This window comes from Microcaecilia unicolor, chromosome 1 (genome assembly GCF_901765095.1).
Source record: "Microcaecilia unicolor chromosome 1, aMicUni1.1, whole genome shotgun sequence".
Lineage (NCBI taxonomy): Eukaryota > Metazoa > Chordata > Amphibia > Gymnophiona > Siphonopidae > Microcaecilia > Microcaecilia unicolor.
Window position 1 is genome coordinate 62,807,893 of NC_044031.1, and position 14,899 is coordinate 62,822,791.

The following is a 14,899-nucleotide window of genomic DNA, read 5'->3' on the forward strand; positions in this document are numbered from 1 at the left end:
TCTTCAGTGTCTGCAGGTGTATGTCATCCGGCCCCATGACTTTGTTCACTTTCAACTTTTCCAGTTGTTCATAAACAATTTCTTCCATCATGAACAGTGCAATATCTACTCCACTCCCATATATGTACTTGTCAACCATCAGAGGTCCTTCTCCAGGATTGTCCAGAAGTATTTGTCTAGTGTGTCTGCCTTTCCCTCATCACTCTCTACGTATCGGTTCTCAGCAACCTTCAGCCTCACAATTCAATTTCTGGCCTTCCTCTTTTTATTTATTTTAGGTCATTTATACCCCGCCTTTTGCCACAGTTGTTGCAGCCCCAAAGCGGCTTACAATGAACTAATAAAATTAAATCAAAGACAATGTGAGAAATGGAAGGGTAGAAGGAACAGAGAGAGGAAGAGAATATAAATACAATCTAAAAGCAAATTAATAAGTAGGCAGGGAAAGGAAAGCAAAAAGAGGAGGAAGGAAGGAAAAAGTCTAAAATCAGGTCTTGACTCGCAAAGTCTCAGTTAAACTGGTGGACAGGGCATCACAGGGAAGCAGAGCTGGCGATTTCAGCAAAGGGGCTGCAGTGAAGAAGTGAAAGCCGGCGGTTTCAGCAGGAACTAGCTGTTCCCAATATAACCAAAAAAAAAAGTCTTGTCACCTACCTTTAAGTCTCTAGCCATTTTTTCTTCCATCTGCGCTTTTGCCAGCCATATTTCTCTCCTCACTTCTTTGAGCTTTGTGCAGTATTCTTTTCTATATTCTTTTTTCTACGTTCTTCTGTACTTCATAAATGCCGCCTGTTTTGCCTTTATTTCTTCACACACTTGTTTGGTGAACCATATAGATTTCCTTTTCCTCTTGCTTTTGTTTACCATTTTTATTGCACATTTCAGCTTGGACCACTGACTTTCCGCTTCACTTATCATCTCTCATCCTATTAGCTCTTTCCTCAGGTACTCCCCATAGGCGGTCGGTGGCCCAACTGTTTGGGGAGGCTAAAGGGGGCGGGGTTATGGGTGGGGCCAGGGGTGGAGCTTAAATCCATAATTGTCTGATAACACACAGAAAAAAATAAATAAATAAAAATAAAAGTCACAATTAATACCTTTCATTAAATTTAGATATTAGATATGTATCATATGTCAAAGAATAATGTGGTTGCTCAAAGCATATTCTAAGCACAATCGCTCAACTGCAAAACACTATGCACAACTTTGTGCAAAAACACACTCAGAACCTTACTGTACCATAAATATTACACTGGGCAGAACCTAATACACCAATATACCACCCATACGGAAAATGCAGACCGTCAACAATATGAAACAAGGGATCATATCATCACAATTCTCATGTAGAGCCACAAAACACCCTAATTCATGTTTAATGTGGGATAAAATGCCATAAATAAGTAAATAAATATAAACTTTTAATGTTGAGCACCTGATTCTCAAAGTGGACATATTCCAAACACTATAATGAAAATAAAATGATCTTTTCTACCTTTGTTGTCTGGTTGTCCGATTCTGCTGCTATGTGTTCTCAGTGCAGGTCAGGAAGTCGTCCTCCTTAAATATCTCCCTGGCAACCCAGCCAACCCCTCCTCCTCCCCCTGCTCTCCCAGCAGTAAGGTAAACAAACCATAAACCAATTTCTACAATTAGTTACACAAGGCTAGAGGGCTTTCACTGCAGCTCCTGCTGTGAGGATGGAGGTAAATCAACAATTTAAACCTCTCAGAGCACAGCAGGGGAGGCTTAGCCTGTCCAAGCCTCTTACACCGGGCGCCTATGGTACTCCCTCATTTTACTTAGCATGTTTAAAATCTAGGTTATTGAGTTTTGTGTGTCTGCAATCTCCTTTAGCTCCTATATTGAACCATACGATGAAATTATCACTACTGCCCAGGGGGGCACCCAGCTACACATTAGACACATTTTCCCTATTTGTGAGCAGAAAATCCAGCATCACCTCTTCTCTGGTGGGTTCTGTTACCATTTGCCTGAAGAGAACTCTTTGAAAGGCCATCTGCTATCTCTCTACTTCCCAGTTCTGCAGATGGAACACTCCAATCTGCATCCAGCAAGTTGAAATCTGCCAGCAAGAACAGCACCTCACCTTTCATTTCTAGCCTTTGGATATCTATAACTAGATCTTTGTTCAGATTTTGCATTTGTGTTGGAAATCTGTAGATGACATCTGTGTGAACAGGGGTTCCATCTTCTTTCTTCAAGATGATCCATATCACTTCCTGCTTTCTTAAATTTTCCTGAATTTCAGCTGCTTTTATGCTGTTTTTTCACATACAGTTTTACTCCTCCACATTTTCAGCCTGCTCTGTCCTTCCTAGAGAGATTATATCCTGGTAGGGTTGCATGTCATTATTATTTTGTTACATTTGTACCCCGCGCTTTCCCACTCATGGCAGGCTCAATGCGGCTTACATATTGTATACAGGTACTTATTTGTACCTGGGGCAATGGAGGGTTAAGTGACTTGCCCAGAGTCACCAGGAGCTGCCTGTGCCTGAAGTGGGAATCGAACTCAGTTCCTCAGTTCCCCAGGACCAAAGTCCACCACCCTAACCACTAGGCCACTTCTCCACTCCACTCTGTAATAGCAACAATGTCTAAGTCTACCTCTTTTTTCCCAGTTTCTCCTTCTGCTTGATTGCTGAAAAATGATTTGCTAAGATTGTTTATTTTATTGTTCCTCCCACTGTTGTCCAACTTTTGTTTTGGGGGGTGACTTCTTGAACTCACCTGGTTCTCTTTGCCCCCCTTACCGTCCAGTTTAAACACTTGGAAATATATTGACTGAATTTTGTATAAATAATCCTGCTAAAGAGAGATTTTTTTTTTGTTGTTTCTCCATGTATTGCCCCAACCTCCTACGTATTCAATCCTTCTTAACACCAGGTTTTTAGCCACATGTTGAAATTTTCTGTACTATGCCTTTCCTCTCCCTTTCTGTAAGCAGGAAATACTTTTTAAAAAGCTACAGTCTGTACCGAATACTTTAGCTCCACCCCCAGCCCTGAAAGCTCTCAGAACTTTGAGTGTGCTATTTTTGGCTAAATCATTTGCCCCCAGGCGAATAAGTATATCAACCTTAGAATCTTCTCTTTCTTCTCTGGTCATACTTAGTATTTGGTTTGTATTCCTGTTCGCTGAGGCATTTCACTTTGCTGGTATCGACAGACTATGATCCTAGGATAATAACAGCGTCACTTAGCAAGAAGATTTTACTGTTTTGAGCTGTTTGATCTGTGTTTTGGGGATGCCTCTTGCAAGGAGTTAAATTCTTAGTCTCTGGTTCAATTATAGTTCTGAATTCCTGAGTATAATAATGCTCTAGTGCTGCTAAACAATTGGACAGGTGGATGCCTCTTTGTCACAGGTCATAATCTACCTGAGCCTACTGTAGTCCATGTGTGTTTGGGGTGTTTTAATGTCTGTGACAGTATAGCTAAATTTAGCTGTGTAATCCTGGTAGTGGCTTTAATTGCAGCCAGTTCCTGTCTGAGCTTCATAAACTCTCTTTGCATAGCAGATATTTGAAGACATATGGCCATGTTCTGAGCCTCCACATGGTTTGCCTTAGGAAAAAAGCACAACAGTTATTGCACTGAATGAAAGTCATGTTGATTGGCAGCACTGTAGAGCAGCTGTGTTATGGCAATGAGTACAAATTAGGAAGAGCACCTGATTGGCATCAATTGATAAAGTGCAGATTATGTATTTAGGACCTATATAAGAAATGAAAGCTCTGGGGAGGGTGAATGATGGAAAGGGTGATTAAAGTCAGCAGGAGGACCGAAATATAGCAGATTATAGGAGCAGGCAGCTCTGCTAGTGAAAGGAAATGAAGCTTTTTTTTTTCTTTTGTCGGAGGTGGATGTCATTTAATTAACTATGTGTTATGTCTCCTTTCATAGAAAGTTATATTCAGAGTGCATTTTTAGTTTCAGTTTAGAAAAAGGGAGTGGTGTGTTGTCAAAATAATCATGTAGAAATAAAATTGTATTCTTTAAATTACAGTTAGCCAATTAACCTGAGGATAGGCAGATTGAGACTGAAGGCCAAAGAGTAAGATGTTTTCAGATGGTGTGCCCAGGGTATAAATCTAGAAGGATTTAAGTGCCATAGTGCTTTGCAAATAAAACAAAACAGCATAAATGATATTTGTTGTTCTTTGTTGCTTCTGAATGGATATGGAAAGAGTGAAGGACTTCTTGGATGGGTCACATGACAGGAAGTGAGTCAAATGCTCCACTCAACACTGCCCTCTATAGCCTAGAAGGACTTTAAGCTGCTTAAACTTTTTTTTTTCCTCACTCTGTCAGGAAAGAAAATAGGCATTTTTTTTTCTTTTAAAAGGATACTGTGCTCTTTAAACCACTGCACTAACAATTTTAAGACATTAAATCGTATTTATTTAAGGTGGACCTAGACCTGTCTGCTTTTAAAAACGACAGGCTGAAAGCTCTTTGTGCTGAATTCCTACCATTTCAGAGCATACCCTCATCGGTATTTGTCAACGCTAATTTGCATATTTTTGACAGGTGACCATGCCCATTTCTGGTTATGTCAGCCAATCAGAAGCAAGGCCACACCCAAGCCAAACCCACTCTCTGCCCCATCTCACCCCCTTGGATGATATCACCAGATGTGATGTAATAGCCCCACCTATGCCCCTCCTATTTTATATAACCACACCTCAGCCCCATATTATTTGCATAGCCCACCCCCAAATTCCACCCCTTTTTACATTACCCTGCCCCCCAAATCCCACCCTGTTCAGTGACATCACAGGAAGTGACATCATAACCATGCCCCCTTTTCCAAGATGATGGTACACATTGAACACACCACATCACTTCCTGTTTTGTTCTACTCACTGTTATCTTAGATGGAGTCACATGACAGGAAGTGACATCAAAAAAGCCCCTGACACCATCCTCTACAGCCTTGGAGGAATGTGTGAAGCTTCACCTTTCTTTTTTCCACAGGAGAGAGAATAGGCATTATTAGCCTTCAGACTGTTTCTTTTTTACTTTTCTTTCAAAAGGATACATTGCTGTTTTAACCCACAGCTCTAATGATTTTAAGTTCTAAAGCATGTTTTCTTTAAACTGGATCAAGTTTGTTTTATCCCTATCCTTAAAAAAACAAATTTCTTTGGTTTTCATTCTATTCACTCCCTCCTCCTTCCCCCTCCCCCGCCACCTTTTTCAGACCAAAGTTATTTTACAACACATGTGTGCTGAGCCCCCCAAATCCCCCCCCCAAAACCCACTACCCACAACTTTACAACACTACCATAGTCCTAAGGGGTGAAGGGGGCACCTACATGTGCGTACAGTGGGGTTTTTTGGGGGGGCGGGGTTGGAGGGCTCCCATTTACCACTACAAGTGTAACAGGTAGGGGGGGTGGGCCTGGGTCCACCTGCCTGAAGTGCACAGCACACACTAAAAACTGCTCCAGGGACTTGCATACTACTGTCAGGGAGCTAGGTATGACATTTCAGGCTGGCATAGAGGCTGGCAAAACAAGTTGTTGGGGTTTTTTTTTGGGTGGGAGAGGGTTGGTGACCACTGGGGGAGTAAGAAGAGGTGATCCCCGATTCCCTCCGGTGGTCATTTGGTCAGTTGGGGCTCCTTTGTGAAGCTTGGTCGTGAAAAAAAGGGACCAAGTAAAGCCGGCGAAATGCTCGTCAAGCCTGTCTTTTTTTTTCCATTATTGGGCGAAGCCGGCCATCTCGTGAGTACGCCCCTGTCCCGCCCCATCCTGCCTTCACTACCCTACCAACATGCCCCTTGAAGTTTCGCCAGCTCCGCAACGGAAAGCAGTTGGCGCCGGCCAAAATTGGCATTCGATTATACCGATTTGGCTGGGTTCAGGAGATCGCCGGCCATCTCCCGATTTGTGTTGGAAGATGGCCGGGGACCTCTTTCGAAAATGAGCTGGATAGTGGTTAAGGGTGACATACCTATGTCATGGGTTGGTGGGTGGTGTTCAGTGTATATAATTGTTGTAGTGCACTGTATGGTTGTGTGGTTACTAGCCTTTGTCCTCCTCAAGATAGAATTTTCAGAACAGGAAGGTCTTGATTTGTTTGCGGAAGTTTGTGTAGATGCTCAGTTTCTGATGGTTTTGGGTAAAGAGTTCCACTATTGCTTTGGTATAGAAAGCTCACCTCATATACCAATTTGTAAAAGAATTTTTGACATCTTGGGTGATGGAGTGTTAGGAAGTTTCTAATTCCAGTTTTTGTGTTTCTCGGTAGTAAATTGGTCAGGTACGGTCATGCAGTGGTGTGCTGGTAAATGTTTAACTACAGGCTCTCTCCCCAGTCCCCCTCTGCGCCCCCCCCCCCCCCCCCCCAAATTGCAGAGCTGGCTATAGCCGGGGAGAGAGCCTTTGGGGGGTGGCAATGCATTACTCCAGGAAAAAAAAATTAAATGATCCCAGGTTCCAATCTAATTCATGTTTAATGTGCGATAAAATGCCATAAATAAGTAAATAAATATAAACTTTTAATGTTGAGCACCTGATTCTCAAAGTGAACATATTCCAAACACTATAATGAAAATAAAATGATTTTTTTTCTACCTTTGTTGTCTGGTGACTGTTTTTCTGATCATGCTGGCCCAGTATCCGATTCTGCTGCCATCTGTCCTCTTAACTCCGTTTCCAGGGCTCCCTTTCCATTTATTTCTTTCCTTTCCTCCTTTCTTCTTCATTTCTGGTCCTCAGCTTCTGCCTATTTTCTTCATCCATGTGCAGTTTTTCTCCTCTCTTCCTTTTCCCTCATCTCATCTCCTTCCTCACTCCTCCCTCCCCTCCATCCATGTCCAGCATTTCTTCTCTCTCCCCTCCTCTCCCCTTGCTCTCCATCCACCCATGTCCAGCGACCCTTCTCTCCCCCTGCCCTCCATGCACCCATACCCAGTGACCCTCTTCTCCCCTGCCCTCCATCTGCCCATGTCCAGTGACCCTCCTCTCCCCTGCCCTGCCCTGCATGCACCCATACCCAGTGACCCTCCTTTCCCCTGCCCTCCATCCACCCATGTCCAGCAGTGACCCTCCTCTCCCTTGCCCTGCATGCACCCATACCCAGTGACCCTCCTTTCCCCTGCCCTCCATCCACCCATGTCCAGCAGTGACCCTCCTCTCCCCTGCTGCCCTGCATGCACCCATACCCAGCGACCCTTCTCTCCCCTGCCCTGCATGCACCCATACCCAGCGACCCTTCTCTCCCCTCCATCCACAAATGCCCAGCGACTCCCTTCTCTCCCCTGCCACCCCCTCCCGAGTTGTTCGGCGAATTCTTCGCCCTCCCTCCTCCCTCCCTCCGGATCCGGTCCCTCACGTCACCAATCTGACTCTTTGAATTCTTCAGGGCAGGCAGTCTTGCCTGCCCGCTGCCAGCGCTGACTCTCCCCCGCTGGCGCTGCTGGTTTGCACTTCAAAATGGCCACCGAGACTTACAAGGGCGGCCTCCAAGACTTCAGCAAGAGCTGAGCAAAGTTAACAACCGGCTCTTGCGAGCCGGTGTGAGCCGGCTCCAGCACACCACTTGGGGGTAGGGACATTGGGGAGACCTGATCCTGATCTTCTGAAGGAGGAAATAACAGAGTGAAGCTGCTGCCAAAAGACAATCCTTACAAGGAAAGGCTCTAGAAGCTGGAAGTAATGTACAGTAGCTGGTGAGGGCTGATTTGTCAAAGGGACAGCATATAGAAAACTACTTGGGCACTGATCAACCTACGTGTCCAAATAGAAAAGAGCCTTGGGAAACACAGAGCCAAAGGGAATGCCAAAGTATATACAAGCATGACTAGAACACAGAGGAACTGTATGCCACCAAGAGAGAGAGAGAGGAGCAAAATACAAAGTTCAAACTGCCCAAAAGACGATTGCAACTGGTAAAAGAGGTAGGCTATGGACCAACAACATGGAGGATAAAGGCACTGCTCAAGAGAGCAAGTACTGTTACAACTATGCAGTTTGCAAGGAGCTCTGGAACATGCATGAGTTTGAGAACTGCTCTGAGGAGACCAAGAGTTACCTATCAAGTGAAACTTTTTGATTCTTTTTCTAACTACTTCTTTTTATTTTTAAGAACTGTCATGAAATGCCTAGATACCCTCCTGGGGCTAACCTGTGGCCACTTAGATGGTCTATCCCCATCACAGCTCAGGTCTGCCTGCACTTGCTGCTTATGCTCTACACTGGGTCACAACCACCTCTGGGCGAGTCTCCCGCTCTCTAAGTATCCCCATTAATTTCTAGGTTACTGGGGTCACACATCTAGTCATCCCACAGTTCCCAGAAAGCACTCACAGACCCAACACACAAACCACCAGGATTATCAGTCCAGACAGGCAGAGGCAATAAACTGAGAATTGTTTGTTGTCTTAAAAATATTGAACAATGAACAGAAAAAGTGCAATCAGCAAATAATAACAGGTAACTGAAATATGGATCAATTATAACACTAACTAAACATTTGTTTACTTTCTAAAAAGTACCTGGGGAGATCAGGAAATATGCTACTCACAGATTATCAAACATAAGTGATGATAGAGCCTCAGCAAAGAGATCAGTCTTTCTCTTCTCCCGGGCTAAAACTGGGGGGGGGGAAAGCCAGTAAAATCCAAATGAAATTGAGCTCCTGGGCCAATCAGTGCCCAGAACAACAAGTTTTAAAAGTATACTGCTAACAGTACTGTAGATCACATCCTCACTGGGTGAAACTAAAGAGAGAACATTCGCTTTTCTGTAACAGTTTTAACATAAAACATGCACCACCTGCTGGCTACTAGAAGAAATACACCAGCAAATAAGGCAGTTTTATAGGCTTAAAAAATTCACTGTTCTGTCACAAGGACTATTTGCTTTATTGTTTTCTATCTCTACCTGTATGTTATTCGGAAGTCTAAAAAGCTTTGGTTGTAATGTAAATCTCAAAGCGCATCAGAAAGGCCACACGGGAGAGAAACCATTTGTATGTATAGAGTCTGGTAAAAGCTTTGGTCAGAAGGTAAACCTCACAATGCACCAGAGAATCCACACAGGGATGAAACCATTTACATGCACTGAGGAGGTAAAAGCTTCAGTTGTATTGGGACAGGTAATTAGGGAATCTACACTCTTGCTATGAAGTATGGAAAAATAGCACTCCGGTATTTAGATATATACAATGAGACCTCCTTTTTATCTATAGATCTGAATTCAAACCCAAATCTACTGATAAACAATAGACACAAGGCTCAGAGGTTATAGAAAAAATAGAAAGCTTGACATCAGGTAAAATAGAGGAAAAGTGACATCCCAGGAAAGCAATAGGGCATCCTTGGGGGCACTGCAGTGGACTTTATAAAATGCCTCCTGGTACACATCTCACCATTGCTCCCTTACCTTGTCTACTGAGCCCCCCCCCCCCCCCAAAACCCACTACCCCCAACTGTACCCCCAACCCCCAGCCCTTACAGGTGAAGGGAGCACCAATATGTGGGTACAGTGGGTTTCTGGTGGGTTTTGGAGGACTCACAGTTTCCTTCACAAGTGTAACAGGTAGGGGAGGTAGAAGCCTGGGTCCACCTGTCTGCAATGCACTGCTGGGCATCTTTTTGTGTGGAGCGGTTAGTGCAGTGGACTTTGATCCTGGGGTAGTGGGTTCAATTCCCACTGCAGCTATTCGTTATAAAAACAGGTCTAGCTCAAAAAGATTTAGTCCTGGACATTTTTGTTTTGTTCCATTGTGGCTGAAAGATGTCTAAGTCTTAGGAACACATAAGTCTCGCCTTGAATACGCCCCTGGCACGCCCCCTTAAGATTTAGATGTCCTTCTGACGGACTTCAGAGAAAAACGTCTAAAAAGAGGTTTCGAAAATACTGATTTGGACATTTTTGTGAGATAAACGTCCAAATGCAGACTTATGTCACTTTTTGGACATTTTTCTCTTTTGAAAATGAGCCCCATAGTCACTTAGTAAAGTCACAGAGCCTATCTATTACTATTAGCTTCTGCTGTGAAGGGACCCTTTAATAGTCTGTGTGCATAGTGAGAGAATTGGAGTGCATTGTGGCCACAGACCTTAAATAAATTGCTTGTACACTCACTTTAGGGGTTTCCCTCAGGTCTGCTGTATCTGGAATATTGATTCTGTACGTAAAGAGAAAAACAATATTGTGAAAGTGACTGATATTAGTGCTCCAGCAACACAAGAACGGAAACCACAGAATCATGAAACAAGGCTATTTGGTATGATAGTCCTTATTCAGGTTAAAAAAATACCCCATTATGCTATAGAGTACTGCCTGCTATTATGTACCATCAGTGTGCACATGATCCCAGGGCAATATGACCTTAACAGCGACATCAGCAGAAGATTTATCTACAATAGTCAAAGAAACAGATGATGAAATATTGGAGCCAATCAGTACAGACCATTCTTTAGCTATTCATTTATGCTCCCTCTGACCAGTGATCCTAGTAGACAGATGTTCTATGTATAATTAAAGGCAAGAGCGGAGCTATTGAATATAGTGGTTGGACTGTACCTCTTGTTTGATATGCTCCATGTATAATTAATTCAACTCATGCTGAATTTAGTATGTGCAATAAATTGGCAATTGGAATAAATGCCAAAGAAAATAGTTCACTCAGAAGCAAGCTAGGCTTAAATTCTCTCAGTGCCTATATAATTTTAGAATATTATGCCTTCTAGAGAAAAAAATATTCTTTTATTCAGCAGGAATGCTTACCGCCTTATTTTCGAAAGAGAAAGACGCCCATATTTCGACCCAAATCGGGAGATGGGCGTCTTTCTCCCGTGGGCGCCCAAATCGGTATAGTCAAAAGCCGATTTTGGCCGTCTTCAACTGCACTCCGTCGCGGAAACGGCCAAAGTTGACGGGGGCGTGTTGGAGACGTGGTGAAGGCGGAACTGGGGCGTGTTTATTGGCCGAGGAGAGATGGGCATCCTCGGCCGATAATCGAAAAAAGAAAGGCGTTTTTAGCACAAATTTGGGTCACTTTTTTGGACCCCTTTTTTTTCACGAACAAGTCCCAAAAAAGTGCCCTAAATGACCAGATGACCACCGGAGGGAATCGGGGATGACCACCCCTGACTCCCCCAGTGGTCACTAACCCCCTCCCACCCAACAAAAACAACTTTAAAAACTTTTTTTTTTCCAGCCTGTATGCCAGCCTCAAATGTCATACCCAGCTCCATCACAGCAGTATGCAGGTCCCTGGAGCAGTTGTTAGTGGGTGCAGTGGACTTCATCCAGGTGGACCCAGGCCCATCCCCCCCTACCTGTTATACTTGTGGTAGTAAATGGGAGTCCTCCAAACCGCCCCCAAAACCCACTGTACCCACATCTAGGTGCCCCCCGTCAGCCATAAGTGCTATGATAATGGTGTAGAGTTGTGGGGAGTGGGTTTTCGGGGGGGTTGGGGGGCTCAGCACCCAAAGGAAGGGAGCTATGGACTTCAGAGGTAGTTAACTTTATTTTTTTAATTGTTACAAGTGCCCCCTAGGGTGCCTGGTTGGTGTCCTGGCATGTGAGGGGGACCAGTGCACTATGAATCCTGGCCCCTCTTATGACTCAATGCCTTGGATTTGTTCGTTTTTGAGCTGGGCGCCTTCGGTTTCCATTATCGCTGAAAAACGATACCACCCAGCTCAAATCCGCACAAATCCGATGCATTTGGCTGGCCCAAACCGTATTATCGGAGAAAAGATGGATGCCCATTTTTTTCCAAAATACGGTTTGCCCCGCCCCTTCATGTACCTGTTCTCGGAGATAGACGCCCATGGAGATAGGTGTTCACGTTCGATTATGCCCCTCTTAGTCCTTCATTTGTAATGCAATGTAATATTCCACCAACTCCCAAAAGAAGGTTCAAAGTGGATAACAACAATTAAAAAATAAAATATGAACAGCAAAAAAGACCATAACAAGAATTTTCTCTAAACAAATAAGTCTTTAAATTTTTCCAAAAGAATAATAGAACTCTTGGTTCTCATGTCCTCTGGTAAAGAATGCCAGAATTGAACTGCCTGATATCAAATTGAGGGTCCCTTTTACTAAAGCGCATAGGTGCCTACAAGCGTCCAACGTGCATCAATTTGGAACTGCAGCCTGGTTAACGCATGAGACTTTACCACTGTCAGTGGGTGGTGGTAAGGTCTCAGGCCCAAAATGGACGCGTGCCAATTTTTATTTTGACGCATGTCCATTTTCAACAACAACAACAACAACAAAAAAAGGCTTTTTTTGCAGGTGCGCTGAAAAATGGACCTGCGCGTATCCAATACATGGTGTACACCAGCGCAGGTCACTTTTAGGCGCACCTTAGTAAAAGGACCCCCCAAACTCCAGCAAAAGACAGACAATTGAGTAATGTAAGTCTTTGGCTCAAGAAGATCTAGAGTTAGAAGGGAATGAAAAAAACAAGTAAATATTCAGGACTGGAACCATTGAAAATGTGGCACTGATTTTACTCGACATTAACAGCATTGTACATAGACTCACTAGTAGGTCTTGATAAATACTTATAATTCCCATTATTAACATGCAGATTCATAATATACATGTCCGGGTAACTGTTGTCATGCTTCATTGCAGAAAATGGAAATGGTTCCGCTCCCGGAAAAGGCCTACGGGAGTTTTTTTGAAGGTGACTGCTACATTGGTTTTCCAATGTAAGTATGAAAACTGTTTACTGTTCTTACTTGCTTTTTCTGAACTCCTGGACAGGAATGAGCTCTGCTCACATTTGGTGAGTCAAGCATTTTCTGAGGGTGAGTTCAGTAGAAAATAATACAATGTAGTAAATCCCTACTACATTCCTAACCCTCATAGTTTCAATTTTAAAAATCAGCCATAAATCAGGATTCCACTCCCTCCCAAATCTAGACATAATAAAATAACTATAACCCTTCCTTAATGACAGTTGATTTCCATCAAGCAGCAATAGCAGACTATCCTAACACATAGTTCCCCTAATTATATAAAAGGCACCAAAAATTGCATGCGCAAATTTGGGGTGCGCATGTAATTTAATGACTAACGGGCTAATTAGTGCCCATAATTGGCATTTTAACAAGCAATGGTACTAACTAAATTGGAACTTACGTGTATAACCAGGCGCGAGTAAAAAAAAAAAAAAGAGGTGCAGAAAGAGAGGGTCCTGGGCGGAACGGGGGTGCTCCTAGCACTTATTATTTATTTATTATTTATTTGTACCATTTGTAGCCACATTTTCCCACCTATTTGCAGGCTCAATTTACGTGTATTGTTATGAAATACAGGGGATATGACCTAATTTAGGGGCCCTTCTACTAAGGCGCGCTGAAAAATGGCCTTGCGGTAGTGTAGACACGTGTTTTGGGTGACACACAGAATCATTTTTTCAGCGAACCTGTAAAAATGCCCTTTAAAAATTCTTGCGAAAATGGACATGCAGCAATATAAAAATGGCTGCATGTCCATTTTGGATCTGAGATCTTCCCGCCAGCCATTGACTTAGCGGTAATATCTCACGCGGTAACCAGGTGGTAATGATATACTACTTACTACTACTACTACTATTTAGCATTTCTATAGCGCTACAGGCATACGCAGCGCTGCACAAACATAGAAGAAAGACAGTCCTGCTCAAAGAGCTTACAATCTAATAGAAATGCTGATATCGCCCACAGGCAAGAAAATAAAAATATTTTCCAGCGGCATAGTGGGCACACGTAAAAAATTGAAATTACCACATGGGCCACACGGTAGCCGAGCAGTAGCTCAAAATTGTAGCATGTGGGCGCTTGTAGGCGCTTATGCGGCTTAGTAAAAGGGCCTCTAAGGCACATACATTTGCACCACGTTTCAGTTGGTGCAGTTGACCATGCCTAAGTTAGGTGCAATTCCAGTCATAAGCTCTATTCTATAAACCACGCCTAACTTTAAGTGCAGCTTATAGAATAGTGCTTTTTTCAATGCTGATTTTTTAAATGTCATATATAGAGTCTGCTTTCTTACTGGTTTTCAACACACCTAGGGCCCTGTTTACTAAGCCATGCTATAGGTGCACTAGCGCTTTTAACATGTGCTAACGCTAGAGACATCCATAGGAATATATGGTTGTCTCTAGCATTAGCGCACTAAAAATGCTAGCGCACCTTAGTAAACAGGGCCCCTAGTCTGGCTTTACTTATTTTTGTGCAAGAATGAGAGAAAAGACACAGACATAACAGAAAGACCAATGCTCAGTAAAAGAAAACGAAGTAGCCTTTGTGTTCTTTCATTCTTCAGCTTCATGTGAAAGTATCTCAGATTCTCAGGACCTGGTAAATCTTTCTTTCCATCTTCTCTTAAAGATAATTTCTGTCCAGGTTTGGGAGAGGGAGCAGGGAGCCATTGGTTTGCTGCTCTTGTCCTTCTTTAGAATTTAATTCAGAATACCAGTTGGATAATTCAGAGAATTTTCATGAAGCAATGCTAAACGATTTGGACTGGAAGCACAACTTACTGTTCCCGGATGTCTGTGCATGGGTTCCTAGGCACTGACATCACACTGTTATTAGCACTGCAGTGTGCTCTGCCCAGAGACCTAAGGCCCCTCCACCACCCCCCACCCCATGTCTTTTCTAGGAAGGGGGAGGAGAGAGGATGGAAACTATTTCATACCTTGGGCCTCGGCTCAACCAGAATCCTCCTCTGCTGCACTATGGTGCCTGAGCCTCCATTCACAACTATGAGTTTCCCTTATTTTACGACTCACTGGGCAAAGGCTCCAGATTAATATAGATAGGCGGGCTAGACATTTTATGAAAATGAAATGAAATCACTACAGTTCACAGCTTCCTCCAGAACCAGGTTGTTGTGCACTCTAAGTTT

General features: G+C 43.4%; 1 protein-coding gene across 1 annotated transcript in view; it reads left to right on the forward strand.

Moving 5' to 3' along the window:
* The window catches only part of VILL (villin like), a 147,969-nt gene that overhangs the window by 74,247 nt on the left and 58,823 nt on the right, over nucleotides 1-14,899 (forward strand). Inside the window, exon 3 of the mRNA XM_030197890.1 lies at nucleotides 12,638-12,702. Within this exon, the coding sequence (XP_030053750.1) occupies nucleotides 12,638-12,702 (65 nt within the window). The remainder of the gene's footprint in view (nucleotides 1-12,637; nucleotides 12,703-14,899) is intronic.